General features: G+C 47.7%; 1 protein-coding gene across 1 annotated transcript in view; it reads right to left on the bottom strand.

Annotated features, from left to right (window-relative positions):
• ALK (ALK receptor tyrosine kinase) overlaps positions 1 to 23,642 on the bottom strand; it is a 120,626-nt gene that overhangs the window by 58,100 nt on the left and 38,884 nt on the right. The window contains exons 5-6 of the mRNA XM_032845874.1: positions 15,891 to 15,985; positions 15,600 to 15,725 (exon numbers count right to left, since the gene is read on the bottom strand). Of these exons, the coding sequence (XP_032701765.1) occupies positions 15,600 to 15,725; positions 15,891 to 15,985 (221 nt within the window). The remainder of the gene's footprint in view (positions 1 to 15,599; positions 15,726 to 15,890; positions 15,986 to 23,642) is intronic.

Below are 23,642 nucleotides of genomic sequence, written 5' to 3'. Positions count from 1 at the left end.
TACAATACTTTTTCCTCTTTAACCTTTAGTTAGTCTCACTTCTAAAAGTGCTGTATGTTTAATGCTCCTAACAGTCATGCTGAATATCTCTAGTTACTTTGGTTGTCTGAAGCTTGTTTCCATAGATTCCTTAGGAAGGGCTTATGGGAATAATATTCTTTGAGTTCTTGGATATTGATAATATTTTTCCCTTGAGTATATTAAATACATTACTCCACTTTTTTCTGGTATAAAGTAGTACTATCAAAAACTTTGATGATAATCTAAATTTCATACTCTAATAAATCACTTGCTTTTTTTGCTTAGGAGCCCAATATCCTTTTCTTCTTTTTCTTTAATTTTCAACAATTTTACTAGAGTACCCTTAGGTATTGCTCACCTAGGTTAGTAATACAGTGTGCTCTTTTAATAATTAGATTCAATAAGGAAAATTTCCTTGAATTATAGCTTTAAGCATTTGTTTTGTTCCCTTTCTCCGAATTTTCTTCAGGCACTCCTGTTATCTGCATGTTGGATCTTCTCTGCCTATCTTGATGGATGTCATTTTTTTACTTAAAATTTTTTTCTCTTTTCACCTTGTATTTCTTGTAAGGCATTAACTGTGGTGTGTATTTGCTCTGCATACTTTCTAATTTAGTTTTCATTTCTGAAATTATTTTTTCCTTTTATCTCAAATTCTTTTATAAGTTTCATCACTTAGTTTTGATCTTTTGTAACACTGGCTTATGTTATTTTTTCATCTCTTGTATCACTGTTTTAATGTCAGCTCATTTGGAAATCGGTTAAAATTTTGATCTCTTTTGTAGGCATGTCTTTCTGGTATGCTTTCACTTTAATGTGGGGCTGTTGTTTTGTCCTCTATGCTCCTCTAAAATTCTTATTGTAATGTGGATGGGATTTGGTCTTGATACCTATGAATTTTTATTTTTAATTTTTAAAAAAATTTTAGTTAATCAATTAATTATGTTATGTTAGTCACCATATAATGATACCTATGCATTTTTACATGAAATTAATTTTCTAGGACTCTTAGAGTTCAGGACTTTCCTAACTTCACAGAGCTCCTTCTATTCTTTTCTTCATATAGTGTTGAAAAATGCAAGGTTTGCCTTCAAACATTTCTGGCTCTGTTTCTTTCCTTCATATTTATCTGGATATCTATCTATCTATCTATCATCTATTTATCTATCTGTTACTCCTATCCTACTCAATGTTGATTTGACACCCAGAAATTTCTTCTTAGTATGGGCTCTTTCCTAGTGGCCCAGTCCCCCTAGCTCTTTCAAACATCACCATGGCCCCTTATACTCACATATCCTTGGACTGGACAAAGCCTCTCCCAGATTCAGCAATGGTTCTCAGATCAGTTGTCAAGTTATTTCCAGCAAGTATATGTCAGTGATTTTCTCATGCTCTTAGGTTTATAAGACAGCCTGTTGTCTTCATCTCCTTTTTCTTGCTCAGATGCTGATATCAGACAGATCTTATGGTGGTTGTACTTTGTCCTCATCCATTTTATTTTGGGTATTTTTTAATAAAAAAATTTTTTTGTAAATGTCTGTGGGTTTTCAGTTTTGATATACGGTTGCTTTGCATTTAGATTCAGAAAAATAGACAACTATGCTGGTACCACACCATGACTGCCATCTTCCCAGAATCCTCGAGAATCACTTGAGGTCTCTTGCTTTGATTAGCCCTTTTATATCATCTCTCTGGTCAGGTCTGTCACCTTCATTTCTACTCCTGGGGCTGCAGGGTTTTTCAGACTACATATCAGGGACATCTCCAAAGACCATGGCCTAGAACTCGCTGTTATATCATGTCTGCCTTTTTTTGGGATAGAGCCCACTAAGTATAATTTAACTTTTTCTTGATAGTGCCACACAAGACTTAACCAGTTGTTTAGGGGTATTTGTCCCTTCATGAAATGGCCTCAGATATAAACACTTTATACTAATTCACTTTCTTCTCTCTCACCATCACATATGTTTTCTTAGTGCTTCAGCATGTTCTACTATGTCTAATTTTATACTCACTGTTGGGTGAGGGTCTGAGAGTGGCCCCCTATTTCTGCATCAGGGTGAGGACCAACTAGCTGCAGGAAGCCTTTATCTCAGTTTTGGAATATATTGATATTTTGGTACTTGTATTTAGTAGATGGTGGAAGTTTCTGGAAGTCTAACTTTAGGTAGAAAGACATTACTATGATTTTGAGTCAACAGGGCCAGGACTTTTAAGGCCTCCAATTTCCATGCATTAATTACAGCCCATTTATGTAGCATGTCCACCCTCCAGCAAGTTTAGCTCCTGAAAACCATGTTAGGTCAGCAGATAGGGAAGAGGGAAGAGTCATTTTATCTTACCAGATAGGCGACTATGTAGAAAAGTTAAATCTGGGGGGCTAAGTGAGGAGAGGCTGGTCACATTTACTCTTCCTACAACACAGTTTTCAGTTGGTGAATTTTCCATATTCTAGTTTGCTTCTTAGACTGAGTTTTTTTTGCATGACCTACATGCACACATGCACACTCTCACACATACTCTCACATCCACCATGCTAACTCTCACACACATACTCTCAAACACACACACTCACATACCATACATACCCTCCATACACTCACACACCCACCACAAAACTCACATGCTCACATTCACACTCACTCACACACATCACACAAACTATCACACCACACCTACGACCCACTCGCACACTCCACACACTCACACACCACACTCACACACACACACACACACACACACACACACACACACAGCCATGTTCATTTCGGCAAAGATTTCTGGTCATTACTCTTTTGTTCTTTTTTGCTGATGAGACATTAGGAGGTGTAAGAATAATTAAAACACCAGCCCTGTCTTCTGTGCTAGAAACGCTCCTGCACATGATCTGTGTTTTACTGTTATATCATCATCTCCTTTGCCCCTCACACAGTTCCACTAGACAGGAAGGATGCCTAAAAATACTGAGGTCCCCCAGAGAACAAAGACCAGAGGCCCATGTCCCTCTCTGCTGGGAGGCAGATATCCCTTCATGGAAGGGAACCAGTGAGCCAGCTCCCCATCAATGGGCAACAAGTCAGGGCTGTTGAGATAAAAGCTGTTTTCAGGACAGAATTACCCTAAACAGTTCTGACACCCGGCAATCTGAGGGAGTTTTTAATGGCTCCTGTGATGGCTGCTTGTTGTGTTCTTAGCCACCCCCTGCTCCCTGAGGGAAAGTCAGTAACACATAAGAGAAGGGAAAGGTCACAGGAAAAACACTCTCCTGAAAGTGTAGCTGTAAAAATTAAGTTAAGGGAGTCCTCAGGGCTAATTTTGTTATTCCCCAGTTGGCTTCAGGCCAGAGTTGTGTTAATAAAGTATTTGATAGGGAGACGGGTGTTGTAGATGCACCCATCTGGGGGTTACACATAATGGATTTGGTTTTGAGTTTCAAGTGGGAATTGGGGATGATTCAAACACCAGCCTTGCCACAAGCAGGCCTGAAGAGTCATTGATTTCTGCCTATCTACTCTTCTCCATGGACTGGGGGGAGAGAAGACCTTAGTCTGGTGCTTGACCATGGGGGTTATGTTAACAGGATTCACTGCCTCAGGAGAGAGGGGCAACAGTACAGGAGGCTAGAACCCTTCATTGCTTTATTCTTGGTAGTTCTTGCTTATTGTCTGGTTCTAAGTCATGAAGGGTAAAATCCTTACAAGGCCCTTGTGACTAGAAAACTTCTGATGGATGGACAGATGAAGGCCACTGGCCCAATTGGCCAAGTGATTTGGAACTAGAAAGAACAAATGTCCTGACTTTGGGGTCTGGGTCTTGGATCCATCCAAGATCAATTAGATCCATCCTAGACCAATTCTAGGATTAACTGGGGAAAAAGAACACCTGAGAGGGTGGGAAATCCAAATGTCAAGGGCAGAAGGGAAAGTAGTGGGGTAGTCAGGGAAGAGGTAGGACCAAATGGTGGACTGAAAAGAGAAGGCAAAATGTCTGAGAGGGCTGGAGAAAAGGGGAGAAGAGACACCTTTTTTATTCCTGCCTCTGATGCCACCATGGTGGCTAGAAATGCAGCATCATAAGAAACAAACATGGGGAAAAGGCCAAGAAGATCACAGAGATGTGCATCTCCCCATCATCAGGCCCTGAATTAATGACACTAGTCATGTATAAGGCCACTGAACTAATTGTCAGCAATCATCTATAAAGTACTTTTTGTTATGGCACTGGACCCTTCCTTGGGTTCCCAGCCATTGTCTGGGTCCTACTTCAATCTGAATGGGCCCTTCTAGAACCAATGTCTCCCACCGGCTTATAGTAAAAACACCAATGATCAGAGACTCCTGCTGCTATCCCTCAGTGATGCTGGCTTAGAGAGGGAGTATGTTTCCAAAACTTCTTTAGACACTGTACATGGCCTTCAGCTTGCCTTTCCCCAGGTGGGGAGCCAGGCATTTGGGTCATTCTCCCCACCTGGCCTGCTCAGCCCAGGCATGCCCTCCCTCCCTTCTTTACCCACCCTTGGCTGTGTCTCTGCACAAGGTCAATTCACAGTCAAGACCTTGACCTTAATGAGAGTTGTAGCTATGTTATGAGGGCCTTGGAGGTTTTCCCAGGCCACGTCCGCTTAGGAGTAAAAAGTAGGACTTCAGTGTCAGCAACAAATAGCATCGTCTGTTTCTGCTCTGATCCACACCTGAAGGAATCTGAAATTTTCTCTGTTCACACCCCCATCATTATAGCACAAATGCACGCACCACATATGCTTTGCCACTGTCATTTCTGTCCCCTTATCTTGCTTTATTTTCTTTACAGAACATCACTTTCTGAAATATATCACTGTACACTTGTTCGTTGCCCTTCACCCTCACTGATGTATAAGCTCTGTAAGCCTACGTGAGGCTTAGATGATGCTATTCACTGCTTTGTCTCCAGGGCGTAAAACAGTGCCAGTCACATAAGAGGAAGTTAATATACCTTTGTTGCGTGAAGAACCAAACAATACAGAAAGAAGAGAGTAGGCCAAATGCCAGCCCTCAAAGCCACTCGAGGGGTCAGGGGGAGGAGCTCGTGCATGATGAGGGTACCATGTGTGGTTTGGTGGGAGCGCCTTTGGCCCTTTGTGTTCCTGAATTAGCCTTAGAGCAAGAGAGGGTGGAAAGATTCAGGTAGTCCTGGTAGAAACAGGTGTTTGTGGAAAGGTATTTTGTCTCTGAGCCATGATTGCACAACAGAAAGGGGTAGGCTCCCGAGGAGACAGCGCACATCTCCACGTTGTCATTTGGACACCAGCACACATTCACAGGCATACAACCACACCCGCAGGACTGAAATGAAGGGAGCCCCGCAGTCTTGAAGAGAATACTTGGGTCCTACTCCTTAGTAGTGTGGACCCTCCACTGACTTGACTGTTGAAGGAAACTGTCAACTGAGAGACTGTATGGACTAGTTAGTAGGACCAAAGTCATAAACCAGTTGAGAGAAAAAGAGCCCTGTCTTCCAGGTAGTTATTCTGAGGCCCCGGGGAGTTTTCCTGATTCTGTCAGGTTGTTGGACAAGCCCAAACCATGCCTTATTTTCCTCACTTATTAACATTAATCTTGGAATGGGATCAATCTGTCAGTCACTTAAAAAGTAATAATTAAATGGGTAAAATGTGCTCACATTATTATGAAGATACTGTCAATATTCGCTATAAAAACCAAATCAGGCCTCTCATATCCAATCTCTTGGGATTTGATTAAAAAACTGCTCCTGGAGGAATTCCTGGAGTCCTCATCTGACGGAGATTTTGACGAGCTTTAAAAGACTAAAATCCCTTTTTCAATTTAGATCAGCGAGTGGGTCTTTTTGGGGCAATCCTCTGTAGCCCTACAAAAGTCATATATTTCCCCCAAATGCAGTTTGAGGGCTTCATTTGCAAATTGAAGAGGAACTGTGTTGGGAGAGAACTGATTGTACAAAAGGACCCAAAGCACAAAATACTACCTCTCCGCCCTTTTTAGCTTTAAGAGTACAGAGCTGGGATTTGCTTGAAACTTTTGCAAAAAAATTCAGGAAAAATATAGTCAGAACACACAGTATAAAAAAAGTATGTATAAAAAAAGGTGCACAGCTCACAGTTTGGGGAGGAGGAAGATTATAAATACACTGAAAATTTAGAGAGGACAACATATGGAGGGATGAGTGAGCCACCCAATGTTTTCCATGATATATTTTAATAATAATGTTAATAACGATATCATAAGAATGTTTTATATTAGCATATTCTTTTGTACCCTTCCATGCCTGCTAGAGATGAGCTCATTTCCTCACTACAATAGCCAGATCTGAGAAAGAAGTGTGGCAGGTAACTATTCTCCCTGCTTTACACACGAAGGAAAAAACTGGGGTCCAAAATGTTTTGATTCTACTGATATCGCAAAGCTAGAGCCTTAGTCTCCAGGATTCTGTTTGTTTGTTTGTTTGTTTGTTTTAATATCTTGCCTCTAGCATTTTATTAACATATAATGTAGTCTCCAGGATTCTTGACCAACTCATTTATCATCTTGCTATGGACTGGCACTCAGGGGTGTTTTCTGAATATTTAAGTGTTAGATAGGCTTGAGTCTGCACAATTTCTCAAAGTTTCCCGGTAATCAGGTGATCTCTGGCACCCAAAAGCCCATTGCAGGAGGTTCTAAGATGGTCCCCAGTGATCTCTGTGTCCTGGTAGTCACACCTTGCTTAGTCTCCTTCCTTTGAGTATGGGTGAGACCTGTGCATTGCTTCTAAGCAACAGAATATGGTAAAGGGGATGGGATGTCATTTTCATGATTACATTACATAAGATTGTAACTTCCATCTTGCTTGCAGACTCTCTCTTTGTCCTTCCCCCTAACCCTCCTCCTCCACTACTCCTAGGCTTCTCAAGGACTGCCAACAATCATGTGAACTTGGGAGGGACATCTTCCCCGCTTGAGCTTTCAGATGAGACCCTGCCCTAACTAACACCTTGACTGCAACCGTATGAGAAATGATAAAGCAGAAAACCCAGCTGAACTGTGCTTAGTTTCCTGACCTGCAGAGACAAATATAACAGATATGTGCTGTTTTAAGCTACTGCATTTATAGTAATTTGTTATAAAGCACTAGATCACTCTCTAGCCACCTCCAAAACTCCCCATCTTCTGTGTAAGCACCGAGTGTGGAGGACCCTGGCTAGGCTGCATTCTTCTAGGCGTCTTCTCTCTCTTTCTTGATTCGGTGATGGTTGGGGTGATTCCACCTCTTGTTCCTTTTCCTCTTGCCAGTGGAGGAGCAAGTAGGGGAGGGGGAATCCCTTTATGCGATCTAGAGTTAGTATTTCAGCCTTTCTCCTCTTAGCTCCTCTGTCCAGCTCTGGGCCCAGATGAATTAAAACAGAACAGAACATCTCTCTGTCCAGGACCACTGAAGCTTTGCTGCAGCAAGCAGAAAACTGAATAGGCGCCAAGGGTATGCAGGTTTGCTTTGCAGGCTGATCCAGCAAGTCTGGGAGTAGGGCGATAATTAAAAATGATCTTTCCCCAAAACAAGTGCTTAATGTATTTGCGCTGATGGAGGGGCCTTTTGTATTCTGCTGGTCTTGGAGCTAAATGATCTTAATCAAGCCGCGCTGAGACCAGAGTTCCCGGATCATTTGTTGTCTCCCACTTATACAACCTTTCACGGAAACAAACGGGTAAAAGCAACATGTTTTCTTAGGCCATCCAGAGGAGAGAAAGGCAGTGAAACCGTCTTCTGCCAACAAGAGCCATGCCCGGTGTTAAGCCATTTTATCTGCAGCTTGGCCATGATTCCAACCACCACACAGCATTAAACTGGGGGTTCATGAGGTGTTTTTGAGGCCATCAGAGCTGGATGATGCCGTGCTGTTTGGCCAGTGGGGCCCAGCGTTGGGAAGTTCTGTAGTAACAGCATAGTTTCCTTCCTTTCTTAAAGGACCCTAAAAGTCTTTTCAAAGAGGATGCTTAGTTCGGTAGAATTCGCAATGTGCTGATCTTGGATGAAGACCTCCTCACCATCCAGCACAGGGTAAAATCAGAGCCATAGAGTGGGAAGACCCGTCTGAATTCCAGATGCGATCTGAATTATAAACTGGAAAGGGAGCCAGGTTCTCCCTCGTGCTGAGAAAGCAGTGGTTTCATCTCAGGCTTCTGTGGACCCGGCTCTGGGTAGTGCATTTTTTTAAGAGCGGTGCTTTGGTCCCCTCCCAGCAGCAGGCCCCGGGGCACCCAGCACCTGGCTTGGCACAGAGCACGCATACTGTACACGCTTGTTAAGCTTGGTGAATTGAAACTCAGCCCTACATGATTTTTTATTTTTTTTTTTTTAAGTGTTGGGATTCCGGGAATTCTAAGATCACATTGACTAGAAAAGAGCAATGTTTTCTGTGTTGAATGCTGAGCTGAATTTCCTGAGTTGGAAAGAGAAAGCCAGTCGATCTGGATGCAGCAAGAGCTTTTCCCTTTTCAGCAGCTGGGTGGTATTTGGGATTCCTCCCAGTGGGCATGGGGTTAGAGAGTGAAGACTCCGGAGGCTGCCAGCTTGAGTCTGGAGCCTGGCTCTTCACTTGGCTGGGGGGACAAGCCACAGAACCTTTCTGATTCTGTCTCCTCACTTCTGAAATGAGGAAACAGCCATGGCTCAGACAGCTCACTTCATGTCCTGCTCTTTCAGACTGGGACAGGCATGAACTCCTCTAATCCTGTCATCGAGCCTATGAAATAGGAGCACTAATGAGAAAAGCACCATTTTATTTTATTTTATTATTATTATTTTTTTATTTTTGACGTGGGGAAGCAAAGGCACAAAAAGGGAGAAGGAAGTAGCTTAAAGTAAATGGCGTAGCTGGGACTTGAACCCAGGGAGTCTGTGCTCTTGAAAAGCACGCCAGACACAGAATCGATGAAGCGGCGTGGGAGGTTTGGGCTTCCGGTCAGGGAATGAGTAAGTCACAGGGATGAGAGATACAGTGCAGGGAGTCTGGTCAATGGTATCGCAATAGTGTTGTGTGGTGCCAGGTGGGGTCTACACTGGGTGGGGGTGGGGGTGGGGCATAGCACAACATATAGATTTGCTGACTCACTGTGTTGTACGCCTGAAAGTAATGTAACGTTGTGTGTCAACTATATTTCAACAAACAAACGAACAAACAGCCATGCCATCCGGCTTTCTGTTAGTGACGTCTATTCTCGGGGAGCCTGGGGCGCTGTAAGGACCAAAGGAAAGAAGATGAACGTGCTTAGTAACTGGGGTACAGATCCAAGGGGACAGCCTGCAGTGGTGGACTATTGGCCCGGAAGCTGTTGCTGGTGGGGGCTCCCTCGGGGAGGGGGGGAGTGGGGCGAGCAAGCCTCCAGCTCAGCCCTCCCCTCCCCGCTGAGCTGTCCCCAGATCCCCGTGGAAGGGCTCTCTCTCCCTTGGCAACCATGCAGTCCACGTCTTGGGGGGTGCTGACGGGGTCTGCAACACACACAACCTCTCTCGCACTGGAAGAGACTCTTGAAGGGCGGTCATGAGGCCCACGCATCAGGAATTAATCCCCCCCCCCCCCAAGGAGCCCGGGCGTGTTAGCTCCCCGGGAAGGGAGCCGCTCTCAAATGAAGAGTGACATGGTAATCGGCGGGCACTGAACCTGCTGCGGGGACGGGGCGGGAGGCACGAGCCTTGTTAAGGCTGGTGCTTCACGTGTGCTCACGAGTTCCCTTGCTATCAGTAGGTGATAATCCACGATACTTGGTTAAAAAGCAGGCCAGCTGAGCAGGAAAATGGCCGGCCACCCAAACCAGTCCCCAGGATTCTATCTAAGGCCCATGCCTGCCCAAGTCCTAAGGAACTGCTCCCCCCAGGTGAATGGGTGCTGACAAAAGTGTGTTCCATGCGCACCAGTGAGGCCTGGGGTGCACAGAGGGTGCCAGTTAGCTGCCATTATCAGCTTTCTTATGTGTGTGGGGGCGACATCGTGTGACTAGGGTGCCGTTTGGAGGATGGGTGCAAAGGCAGGTGTGATCTAAGCAAATCTTTAGGCACAGAGGTTTTTTTTTTTTTCAGAGAAGAGATTCCTCTAGAAGACTAGTCAATGGTAGAATTCCTTTAAGATTTATCACAACTCGGGGCACCTGGGTGGTTCAGTTAGTTGAGCTTCTGCCTTCGGCTCAGGTCAGGATCTCAGGGTCCTGGGAGTGAGTCCCACATTGGACTCCTTGCTCAGTGGGGAGCCTGACCTTCCTCTCCCTCTGCCTGCTGCTCCCCCTGCTCATGCTCTCTCTCTCTCTCTCAAATAAATAAATAAAACCTTAAAAAAATAAAAAATTAAAAAAAAATGGGGTTCCAAATGTTACCTGGCTTAGAAAACTTAATTTCTCTACGCAATTTAAAAAAACACCATGTTTTTTTTAGCCTTTTACACAAGTTGTATAACTTAAGGCAAGTTTACTCACCCCCTGTGGGCCTGTTTCCTCATCTGTACAAGGGGGATTACATTAGAGTCCCAACTAATGAGATAACACGTATGAAGAGCTCAGAAGAGTTGCTGACACCCAGCACCGCCCAGTGACTGGTGGTTTTCAGGTGTGAAAAGAGGACACGACAAAATGCTTTGCTGTCTTAGAGAGAAAGACTTAAAAAAAGTATGCCATGCAACTGCGAGGAAGCCCCTCCCCTTCCCCAGGCCTAGGCTCCTCCTCATCTGTGTTCAAGAGGTCAGGCTGCCCTTTGGGGTTGAGACACTTTACTTCAAATCAGGCTTTCCTTGAGAGTTTGTGAAAAATGCAGAGTGTGACCTCCTCTTCCTAGACATTCAGATTCCACAGGTCCTTGTGGACCAGGAAGCTTGATTTTGAAGGAGCAGCCCTCTGGGTCCTCCCTCCCCTGGCAAGGTGACCAGAAGCAGATGCCGTGAGGCCGCACTGGGAGAAAGCGTGGGGTGGCTCTGGGTTCCTGCTCTGCCCTCAGGAAGTCCCAGATTCTGTCACTGGGCATCTCTGGGGAAGGCTGTTAATGATGCAATGGAGACGAGCATCCAAATGGAGTTGTTCCCTCCACCCCACCCCCCTACTCCCCACTGCGGGGGTGAGTGGGGCTCCCCGGGGTTTCTCTTCTTACTTGTTTCCTGTCCTCCCCTCCTGCCTCCCAAACTGGCCCACGGTAAGGAGCTAAGGCAAAAGCAGTGACCCCAGCTCCCTGCCGCTTGTAGGGAGCTACGTGCAGTGCCCACAGGATGCTATGATTTGTTTGGGGCTGGATTCAAGTACATTTATTTGGTCAGCAGTTCTGCGACTCCCCACTATGTGGGCGTGCCACCACAGTGAGCTAGACCCAGCCTGCAGTGCGTGAACGCAGAAGGTTCTGGTGGAAGAGAAGACAGGTTCTGAGCGAGGGGGCCGGCCCTGGCAAGCCCGCCTTGCAACAATGCTGTCATCCCCAGAAGGGCACGCGTGGACCATAATGGCTCTCACTACAAATTCTATTAACTCTAATAGTTGTTCTGTGGTGAATGGATAATGCATTTAGCAGAAATAGACTCAATCAATTTATATGAAACACATAAAACTTTCTCATTGAAATTGGCATCTGTTCTTGAACCGTAGGAGCGTGTGTGGAAATGGACAGTCTGCCACCTTTTCTTCTGGGCACATTAACAGTGCCATGGGTTAATTAGAGAGATGGACCAAGGAAGCTCTGGCTCCCTTATACCCTATCCCTTCAGCCCTTAAAACCATGGGGCTGGTGATGGGGAGGGACCTGGAGACTGTCTCCTTTAAACTGGACTATTAAAAGAAGCAGTTTTCTTGCCTTTGCCTGTGTTGACATTAGCAGCTCTCCTCTGAGCTCTGCTACTTGGGGGCCTTACTGACATGCCCCAGCTGTTAGATGAGGAGAGAGAAGGTCGTGTGGGGGCAGGACCCTCCCCAGGACCACAGCCTGCTAGTGCAGGCCTGGTGAGGCTGGGCACAGACCTGCTGACTCCTGGTCCAGTGCTTTTTCTGTGGTACTATGTGGTTTTAATTGTCCCCCTGCCCTTTGGCAAGAGAGGAGTACTCAGAAAGCAGTAAACCAACCATCACTGACCAACTCAGAGGTGAGAGTGTAGTTTGATGCCAGGGCTCCGTGAGCTACTAATACTTGTGGGTTGGGCCCAATGTTTGGGCTGGTTCTCATGTAAGTTTTCTGCTCTCCCTATACAACATGTGAGCTCACAGGAGAAGGAGAGAGGGGTAAGGAAGCTGAGGCAGGGTCATGGGCCTTGGGGGTCCTGCCTGTCCTTTTCTGGGCTTTGGTGGGCGGTGACAGAGCCTGTCTGCACATTCATTACTGCTGAGAGAGAGAGAGACAGAAAGAGAGAGAGAGAGAGCTCTGCAGCCCTGTGATTGCATTATCCCAAGCATTTGGTTAACATAATTGTATGTGCAAAGCTGACAAATGTAATTTTCCCAGACTTAATACTTGCCCCATTTTCTCTCTCAGTTTCTTCATCTGATTAGCTAAAGTGACTCAGGCTTCCGAGAAAGCTCCGTGAAGCACCTGGATAGGCTTTCTCCTGCCTAGAAGCTCCAGGCATTCAGCTCTGCCCCTTGGGCTTCGGGGTGAAGGAACCCCTAGAGATGGAGGTCAGGACCTCGTCGTGGGGCTGACTCAGGGGACATGCAGAGCGTTTAGGGAGACCTGGATGTGTTGTGAGTGACTGTTTTTAAAAGCCCCTGTGTAAACTTTTTGTTTCTAGGAGGTGCTCTAACACTTGCCAGGGGGAGAGTGGAAATGCCACCAGCTGCCCTTGGCCCAGCCCCGCAGAAACTGACAGCGCTGAACGTTGGCAAGGACATCTTGTTATCTGGTCTCCCCCATCCTTGGCTGGAAGGCTGGGAACTGATGTGTTTCCTGGACAGGCTGGCCCTTTTGTCTGGGAAGCTCTCCTGCTCTTCCCCATGTTCAGTGTTACTCTCTGGACTTGGCTACCTGGAGTGGCTTAGTTGGCTGAAAGATTGTAGACTTCAGGGTCACATCCTGGCTCCATTCTCTACCCGCTGGGGGACTCATCCCTCTCAACCATCTTCTCATCCCACAGTGGTAAAGAAAACAACTGTCCCTGGCCAGAGTGAGGTCTGGATGGGTTGGTGTATGAAATAGATGGGCTCCTGATAGCTCCTTCCCTTCCCCTCCCCTCCCACTGCAGCCCCCCCCCCGACCCCCCATCCTTCCCCTTCTTCTCTAGAGGCGCTCGCAGGCAGAAGCTCAGAGCTGGGCCCAGCTTCACCTTGCAGGCCGTCACCTGCTGGCTCACAGGCCACCCCTCCCAGTCTATCCGTGCTCTCTTGTAGACTGGAGTTCTTTGACTGCCTGACCTGGGTCTTGCTCCGCTCAGCATCTCTGAGCACATAACTGGCCACAGAGGAAGCGTACAGGAACTGTGTGTAGTTCTAGATGAAAGCTAGGTGAGGGTGGGCCACGGCATGGACCCAGGGTGGCCTGATCTCCCTGACCATGAGCGGCACCCGGGGGCATGATGGGCTTTGTCCTGTGGGGGTGGGGAAGGGTGACCCTGCTCCTGCTTTTTCTGATGAATCAGGGGGTGCTGGGGCTGGGACATCCATTTGCTGGGAGCCTACCTCAGTTTCTCCCTCCCCTTGAGCTCCCCAGGGCAAGAGTGGGTTCCTGGGAAAACACGGCCTCTGTATTCGGTTTTCTAAAGCCTTTCCAAGGAGCCCACTAAGGCTGCAGGGGGATGAATTTGCCTCAGCGTCCTCTTCCCTTGGAGGTGGGGTCATTGCAGAAGGGAGTCTGGAGATGGAATGCTGATGCCCCCCTCCCCCCAACCCCTGCCTCCTGCTCTGAGGCTGGGTTGGGCAGCAGAAGAAGCTCTGGGCTCTCGGGCAGCCACTCGCTGCTCCTTCTATTTGGAGGTGGTGGGGAGCAGGGCCACTTTCCAGTTGCCTCATGATTTTGTTAGTGTGATTGGCTACTGGGCAGACCCTCATCGATGAGCCTTTCAGGGACAGTGGGAGTCATATGGCAATAAACCGGGAGTCAGGCTGCTAAATGCTGGCTGCTAAAATCGGAGAACTGAGCTCAAGCCTCAGCCCTGCCCCCCCCCCCGCCCCCGGTCAATCCATAGGTGTTCCCAGAGCCCCCCTATGTAATCAGTGCTGGTGGCGAGGCGGGGCCAGGGTCTGCCACGAGGTTTGCTGAACCTGTCCTGAATGCACTGCAGGGAGGCAGTCACTGACCAGGACCCAGGGAGTCCTGGAGGTCTGTCCCTGGGGTGGGGTGGTGGGGCGGCGGTCGATGGACAGAAGGCCGCTTGCCTCACCTTAGCCGTTTTCATGAACAACGGGGCAGAGTAGGGAAATAGACAGAGGCAGCAGGTTCCCTTTCATTTGGACAAATGAAAAGGTGTTCTGAGGTTTTAGTTAAAGATGAAGGGAGGAGAGGGGAGAGGTGAGGGGGAAAAGCAATGAACTCTTTCCCCCTGGTCCAGCCGCTAGATCAGGCAGGAATCCAGGACAGAGAGAGCTACACCTGGGGTGGCTTTTCAACCGGAGAAAGGAAGGGGTTTCTTTCTTTGAAGATAAACCAAAGCTGATATTTATGAAATAAGTTGAGAGTCAATGAGTTTAGTGTGAAGGTGTAAGTCTCCACTTGTTTTTTTTCTTTGTATTTTGCACTAAACAAGGATTTCACATTACAAGCAGAAATTTATCATTTATCTATTGTGATTTTAATAAAGTGATCTTTTATAGGAAAAAGGGTATGGGTGGACAGTGCTGTGCACATGCTTCTCCAGGTTACTCATTTCACTCCCATATCCAGGCACCCAGACCACCGGGGGAACCCCTTGACCTGCTCGTGTCAGGCCCCAGCTTCTCTGGGGCGAGGCTCACAGATCTAGCATCTGCCCAGGAACATCATACTGGCTTTGGAAACCGATTCTAAGAGATTTCCTCCTGGTACGAAGAATAGCTGAGAAGTCACACCATGGTTTAGGGCCAGAGGCTGAAGAAGACTGTGTTTGAAGTTCCCATGGGAAGTCCTTCCGCCCGGAAGATGCTGAATCAGACAGCTTTGGAAGGCAGCCAAGCTTTGGGGAATCATGTTGAATCTGAAGCTTTTGGGCCTTTACCCGTGATGGGCTAGCCTGGCTTTGCAGAGTGGGCCCAACACTCTTTAGGAGGAGCAGAAATCTGGTGTAAGGTTTGCTTTGCTCTGTAAATGGGGAGTGGTTTCAAGGGACGGAGTTTGAAGAAAGGAGATCGGCTTGGTACTCCAGTGTCGGTTCCTGGGTCCTCCCTAGGCACAGAGGAGAGTTGGTCCTTTGTTCAACTTCCAGATACTCCATTCGGCCAGAAAATTAGAGACCCTAATGACCTTCTCTTATAGCCACACAGCCAGGGTGTAGGTGATGGTCCTTTGAACGGTTGACTCTTTTATTCTTTAAACACAGCTCCCTACCGCCATCACAGCCTGTATCTTTCTTCTGCCTTTTGCAGCAGCAGCAGCAACAACAACAACAACAACAACAACAACAACAAAACGACCTCGCTCAAATTTGTAAGTCGAACCCTTACCTGTGGGGTCAAAGATGGGAGTCTCTCTTGTATTTTCCCAGGATTTTGGCTCCTTGTTTGGGTTTCTCTCAAATAGATTTCTTGATTTGGGTGCCGTATCCTGTGGCATCTTGTCCTCCCCACTGACTAGAGAAGAGAAGACCCCACGGGCTGAGTTAAGTGAGGCTCGGTTTAAGGGAGAGAGAGAAGTATGCCCCAGGGAAGGTGGGGGAGGCGGGTGGGCTCAGGAGGGAGAGTGTGGCTGTGGGTCGTCTGGGTTGGTGACAAGTGCCAGGGACAGGGGGAACTCACTGGTGAGGTAGCAGTCCAGGCTGATGGAGATATTGTCAAAAGCCACGGTGGCTCTGGATCCTTGTCCCCACCAAGCAACCATCTGCAGCCAGAACCTGTAGGTGTGGTAAGAGGACCATGGGTGAGGAACGGCGTGGGTCGGTCACCTGGCAGGACTCAGCGTCTGGTGGCCGTGTGCCTATGAGGGGCTCACAGTTGCCCTTTTGGTCAGTCTTCCTTCATGGCAGAGTAGTTGTGAGAGGGGAGCTGTCCCCTACTTCCCTGTCTGAGGGATTGTTCCATAGGTTAATCCATTCTGGAGTTTGGGGGTTGGTTCTGGGGCTCCCTGAAACGGCTCGGAAACTCCTCGGAGACCTCTTTCACTTACTGGGTGTAGAGGGCGGGCAGGAATGGGTAGGCTTGATATTCAGCGGGTAGTCCCTGAGGGAGCCGAAGTCATTACTAAAATATCTCTGTACCAACTGATAACAGCCACTGTCCCCCAAGTGTCCCCTGCTTGTTGCCTCAGGCAGCCTGGCTCCTTCCCGGGTACCCCCTGTTTTCCCCATTATTTAGCAACAGAGAGGTTAACCCCCGGCACAGTGTAACAGAGGAGGGGGGTTCCCTCAAGGATCTGGCATCTTAGCCAATGTCAGTCTCCACTGGGGTTGCTCTGTGTGGTGCCTGACCCATTGTTGAATATTAAATAATTTGGCTCTGATCCCTGGGAGTGTTTGTAACCAACACAGAGCAGCCTGAATTAACAGTAAACCTACTTAGGTTTGCTCACAGAGAAGGCAGCCTTGAAGTGGGTTTCAAAGGAAGGTGAGGACTGGAAGGCGTGGATGTGGGGCGGGGAACAGTGAGGGGAGGGCATCTGCGGCGGAGGAACCGGAGTGAGGGACGGCTCAGCGCAGGGCCAGGCCCCTGTGGTTCACGTGTGAGGGGTGTGGAAGGATGCGGTGAGTGGCCAGTGGTTACAAACAGCATCAGGCTTCTCCATGAGCCACAGTGAGGTCACGGTTTCCTTAGATTTCCCCAGGGGACGCGGCCCGAGGATAAGCCCCCAGCTCCAGCCTGGGTCAGCCCGGACAAACCCAGGCCTGGCATTCTCAGGGGGCAAACAGGGGCTGGGACACTGTCATCTTGGTCTGTTTACAGCAGTTGCCAGGGTAAGAGAGAGGCTGCTTGCAGACCGCAAGAGAACAGGTGCATGGAGCCCCTTGGGGATGGCAACTAGAAAGAATCACATCCCTGGGTGGAAGAGCGGTGGGGAAGGCCCCACGGCCCACCTTTCCCAATTCTCCACTCTGGGTCACCAGCTCCTCATCCGTCATCCACAGGCTGAGGGGCCAGGCCAGGTGCTGAGCATCCTGGGCGTCCCTTCCAGGTGGCCTGGGGTGCCAGAACGAGTGAATTACCTGTGTGCACCTGCTGAGCACAGGGGAGAGGGACAAAACCCCTGTTTTGCCCTAACTGGGCCCTTTCTGGGAGATACACAGCTCCCCTCCCTTCCCTGCTTTCCCTCCCTTCTCTCCGCTCTTCTTCTTCATTACTGAGAGATTAGGGCTGCAAGGTTCTCCACCCGCCACTGGGCCTCTTAGCATGGATGGCATGATGCACACTGGGCTGGAATGGTCTCTAAATAGAAGAGTTTCTAAAGTGCTCTGCAAGGCAAGAGCAGTGGCAGCTGCTGTGTAAAAGAATTTGATTGACATAGGGAATTGCACATAGTCGGGAGTCAGGAACACTCCTAACAATCAGGGAAGACTCAATCAGATGTCGAATCAGATGTAAACATGCAACGAGGCCTCCCTCCACCCACAAGGCCACCCTGCCAACCCTGCCCCAAGTGCCCCAGACTCCAGAGGCTGCAGGAGGGGGTGGGAGGGGGAGGGACGAAGGTGGGTCACGCTGGGGTGTGGGGACAGCAGGTATGGAGCAGAGGCATTCTGGGAATAGTCTTTGGCAGTGGCAGGTTCGGGGGCAGGGAGGGGACAGCAGGACCCATCTGGGATTTTCTGTTCTTCGGGGCACCAGCCAAGAGGCTGGTGGCCATCAGGGCCACCCAGATTCAGGAGATTCGGGATTCTCTGCATTGGATGGTACCTGGTTGAGTGTCTTCAACTGAACCTCAGGGGAAGAAGAGATTGCTCTTGGCTCTGCTTCCCTCCCCTCCCTGCTGAGGATGAGTGAGGCTTCCTCAAGGTCCTTAGTCTTTCTGATGCAATGAGTTTTTCCTATTGCATTCCCCCAAAAGTGCAGATACCAAGTCACTCTCCAGGTCAGCTGCGGCCTTGGGTCTTGTCTATACTAGGTATATACTAGGTGGAGTGGTTTGGGATTGAGGGAAAGTTCTAGCAAGCACCAGTTAGACTGCTCCAGGATGGAGGGAAAGTTCTAGCATGCACCAGTTGGACTGCTCCAGGATTGAAGGAAAGTTCTAGCATGCACCAGCTAGACTGCTCTAGGATGGAGGGAAAGTTCTAGCATGCACCAGTTAGACTCTCTAGGATGGAGGGAAAGTTCTAGCATGCACCAGTTAGACTGCTCTAGGATTTAGGGAAAGTTCTAGCATGCACCAGTTAGGCTGCTCCAGGATTGAGGGAAAGTTCTAGCATGCACCAGTTAGACTGCTCCAGGATGGAGGGAAAGTTCTAGCATGCACCAGTTAGACTGCTCTAGGGCTGAGGGAATGTTCTAGCATGCAGCAGATGGACTTCCCTGAGTCTAAGGAAAGGCAAGGTCCATGCTGCATTACTGCCAGGATTATGAGTATCAGGTGGTTTAAACAAATGTTAGGTTACTCCAGCGCTCTTTATCCCGAAGCCTTAGCCCTGTGTGGAGAAAGAAAGTTGAGCCCTCATGGCTAGGAGAACCTAGCCCTCCTTCTCTGGGCAGCCTGGTCAAGGAGAAGGGAAGAGTGAGCTCTTTGGGTCTCCTCCGGCTCCCTCGCTGATCCGTGCTATTTAAGAAAAAGGCAGCTGAGCTCTTTCTAGCCCTTAGCAGTTGATTCCACTCCCTGCCCCTCAATAGTTCACACCTGCTCAGCTCTTTCAGTTTTTCCAAATAAGACACTTTTGATTGCACGGATTATTGTTGCTTTTTCTTTTTTCCAGCTGGTGGGGTTTGGAACTTGTTGATAAAACAGACTTGGCTTGAGATCTCGGTTGGAGCCTGTCTTCGCACAAAGAACGTACCCCTCGACTCTGTTCTTGCTCGGTTTTACAGAGAGGCCTGTTGAAAACCGGTCCCCTGGGGGGGGTGGTGGTTCAGGGAGGTGGGCACTGGGGCAGTGGGCCAGGTTTGGAGGGGACAGCCTTGAAACTGGTTGTCTCCCAGGCTCACCAGACAGATCTCTGCATTGGAAATGCTGACATGGCTCATGCACCGCTCCGAAAAGGCACAGTCTCGTTCAGGCAACAGACTGCTAATGGACAGTGAATATAATGCCTTATTTGCCACCGTGGCAGCCTTGGGGATGGACAAACCTAATTAAGTTCACTTAATGATTTTAAGTAGCTGACAAAAAGGTGTGTGTCTGAATGTGGATTGGGGGAATAGTAAGGCTTTAGAGAGAGAGAGCAAGAAAGAATGGCCTGCCTGGGTAAAAGGCATTTATTTAACGGATGGGCGCCACATCTCAGATTCCTCTGGACCATTTAGTGGGCTTGGGGGGGGGCAGTGTTCCGCAACCCTTTTCGCAGCTGGGGCTTGTCTAGGCTCTGGCTGCTTAGGATCGAGCTGGCAGATACTGCTGAGGAAAAATGCTTTCTCCAATTTCTCCCTGAGCACTTGATTTGCTCGGCAAAAGTCTTCTAAAATGGACTGTCACAGAGCTCGGGTCGCGTTATGCATTTCTATTAGAATAATGTATGTGATGAGAAGGCCCTGCAGCATCCATCCTATTATCTGCATAACTGACTTCGGATACCAGTCGAAGAGGAGCGGCTGACGGCCGACTTTGGGTTGCAGGGACCAGCCTGGCTCAGATCACCATGACCCACCCTTGACATGGGTGCCTGGCTTGACTCTGGAATTCAGCTCTGAGACAGGAAAGTGGGTCTGGACATTAACGGCCAGACTCAGTGGCTGAAAGCACCCTCTCTTCCTGCTCAGTCCCAACTCTCAGAAGGAATTTACCATCCTCTGACTTGGTTTCCCTTCTGGGGATTATGACCCCCACAGCAGTGAAAGTGAGTCACCACAGAGTGATTCCCTGATTGCCAAAGGCCATAGAGATCTTTCACAATGAACTGGCTTTTGTGAGGGAGCCCTGTGGGGTGGAAGAGGGGAGAAAATGAGTTTTTTAGCCAAGCTCAGAAAGCAGAGAAAATCACTCCCACTCTTCAACAATCTCAGTCCCAGGCTTCCAGGCACTGGCTGTGTGTGACTAATGGTCCTGGTTCCCACATTTGCTCTGGCATGCCACCAGTCGGCAAGGCCTCCCACGAGGGTGTTCCACCAGACTGCAGGGCGGGAAGATGTCCTACTCTGGCAAGTTCCCACTTTGCGCTTTCATTTTCTCATTCTGCATCATGTACATGGAGTTCTCCCTGGGCCCTAAATTTGAAGGGAAAGGAGAAGGGCAGATCTTGCTTCTTGGAGCCCTGGCCTGGTGGTGGTGGGGTGGGGGCTGGGGGTGGGGGCTGGGAACTGATACACTTGCTCAGCAGGCTCCAAACTATCAGGTGCCCTGAGGAAGGAGGGGTCATGCCCTTGGCCCAGGGATCCCTTGGAACAACTGGGGTCCTTTGGAAGGCCATCCAGAGCTAGACGGCACCTGCATCCATTCTGCTCGAGAGACTGAGACATCTACTGTACCTTTCTCAGGACGCAAAGGCATTTCCAACCCTGGTCTCTTCCTCTACTCTTTGCTGCTGTGTGGGATTATGGCTTTGAGGGCTGAGATGATGCCAGAGACAGAGGCAATGTTCATGGTAAGAAGATCCAGGAAAAGGGTGGTTGCTGGTTCCCTTCTTTCCTGACTGACAGAAATATCTTTATGAGGGTGAATTAGCAGCTTTCTCTGCTTGGTGAGGGCTGAGTTTCAAAAGGTAGAGTGGAGTGAAGACTGGGCTACATACTTGGTGGACCCTGGGCAAGTCACTGAAATTTGTTAGGCAACATCTTGGTTTGAAAACACACACACAACTATGTGATGTAGATATATATATTTTTAAGAATGGAAGCTTTCCTTTAGCATGGGAGATTCTAGTTCATTGTTCCTATTTTATATTTTTATTAGAAATCTGTGCTTCCTCAGCAGTGTTATAAGTTCTGTATCTCCCCTTCTGCCTTTGGGTAAAGACTATTAGAGCTCCTACTCTGTGTTCATGCACTGTGTCTGCAGCTGGGAGTATAGAGATGCACAAGACATCGACCTTGACCTTGAGGAATTCAGATGACATGTGACTCATATTATTCAGTGACTAGGAGATTTCTATACACCTTTTTAGCTCTGCCCCCATAGAGCTAGATTGTACAACCTGGGAAAACACTGAATCTGGGCAGTGAGAGAGAAGTCAAGAAAGATTTTGAAGAACTGAATGTCTAGGATAACGGTAGGGCTATGGACAGAAGAATCACATAGGAGCGGGTTGTTGGGGGCATATTGAAGGCATGGGAAGGATGCCAATCAGGCAGCCAGAAACCCAGGTATGGGACTCAGGTGAGATAAGGACCCTGCGTCACCTGCACAGAGGTGAGAGTGGAAGTGGTGAACATCGATGAGATTTTAGAGAACAGCATGCATAGAATTGGATTCTGCTTTGTTCCAAATATCAGCATCCAGTTTTCCCCTAAATTCCAAACTTTGTGCTTGGGGAGAGAAAGATCGAGAACTTAAGTCTACATCCTCAGAGGCACTAAGTGTGTCTACATCCTCAGAGGCACTAAGTGTTATGAAAAACACGTGCATCTGTTGACTTGTATATTGAGCTGTGGACATCACTGAGGAAATCTCGAGCAGATCCAAACATCCTGTTATTCTAAAGGGGCTCACTTATTGCCATTTTGAGCGACTACTTCTTAAAACCAGGCTCACAGGCAGGATCTGTCTCACTGCTTTGCACTCTTGATTGTGGAAACTTAGCAATCAAAAGCAAAAACTTGTCCCAAACGTCACAGTATATCAGTGTTAGAAATAGGATTTAAAGCTCAGAATTGGTAATCTAGTCCTTGCTCCAGTGATCTGGGATATTTTCTGAGAAAGAAACAGGGCCAGATCTTTTCATAGTTATGAATGTTTGATTTGTATATATCTATGCCTTGCTGCACAGTGCGCTGCTGAGCCCCCAGCCACATCTCTCCCTCTCTTCTAGGAGGGTTGGCCCAAGGCTGTCCTGAGCCAATGACACCATAGAAGGTGGCAACAGAAGAGGCCTCTTCTCCTCCAGCCCCTCTTCCCTCCTAATGAGCTCTAATTCCAGGCTCAAAGCATTTCACATTTGGTCCCTCACAGAGCTTTCAATAGTCTCCTTGCTCTGGTTTCCCATCCTCTGTAGTGCAGAGTCCAAAATATGTGGCCCAATATCCATGCTTACCTTCTCCTAAGGATTCTCTGACACAATGTATTTGGCTCTTTTTGAACCCACATAAAACATTCCTGCCTATAAGCCGCCACTCACCCTGATGGCCTTCTTTGGAATGCTCTTGTCCCTGTCCCACTTCTGGAAGATCTAAATTTATATATCTATATCCATATCTATATATCGATGTCGATATTGATACAGATATATATATCAAGGTCCATCTTATAATAATCTATGTTTTCCATGATATCCCCCCTGACAGGGAGGCCACCACGCCATCTGAACGCTTGCCATGTTGTCAGACTCTGCATAATACCACATGTGTTACTGTTTGCCTCTCAGTGTGTATGCTCCATGTTTGTCCCCATCCCCAGCATGCAAGCCTGTGACTGGCAAGAGGCTGGGTCCCACACACCTTTCGATCCTGTGTGCTTGATGGAGGCTTAATATATGTTTGCTGACAATGTGACAAGGATCCTTCCCTGGTCACTCAATTCCCTGTCTTGTCCACAAGACATCTCTTAATCTGACATTTTATGCTGGTGCCTTCCAAATGTGGTCAAACATCAAAATCACTTATGAAACTTAAAAAAAAAAAATGTGTCCTTGGCCTCATATGTGATCTCCTGAGTTAGAATCACTGTGACTAGAGCCCAGGGCTCTGCATTATAAAAAAATGAATTTGATCTACACTTTCAATGCAATCCCTATCAAAATTCCATTGGCACTTTTCACAGAGCTGGAACAAACAATCCTATAATTTGTATGGATCCAGAAAAGACCCCAAATTTCTAGGGGAATGTTGAAAAAGAAAACTAAAGCTGGAAGCATCATGATGCCTGACTTCAAGCTATATTACAGAACTGTGATCATTAAGACAGCATGGTATTGGGACAAAAACAGACACACAGATCAATGGAACAGAACAGAGACTCCAGAAATGGCCCCTCAACTCTGTGACTAACTAATCTTTGATAAATCAGGAAAAAATATCCAATGGAAAAAAAAGCCTCTTCAGTAAATGGTGTCGGGAAAATTGGACAGCCACATGCAGAAGAATGAAACCAGAAGAATGAAACCTCTTATACCATACACAAAGATAAACTCAAAATGAATGAAAGACCTCAATGTGAGACAGGAATCCATCAAAATCCTAGAGGAAAACATAGACAGTAACCTCTTTGACATCGCCGACAGCAATTTCTTTCAAGACATGTTTCAAAAGGCAAAGGAAACAAAA

Source organism: Lontra canadensis, unplaced genomic scaffold (assembly GCF_010015895.1).
Source record: "Lontra canadensis isolate GAN:19392208 unplaced genomic scaffold, GSC_riverotter_1.0 scaffold170, whole genome shotgun sequence".
In the NCBI taxonomy this organism is placed as follows: Eukaryota; Metazoa; Chordata; class Mammalia; order Carnivora; family Mustelidae; genus Lontra; species Lontra canadensis.
The sequence above is the reverse complement of the archived record's forward strand: the minus strand, read 5'-3'. Positions and strand labels throughout refer to the sequence as shown.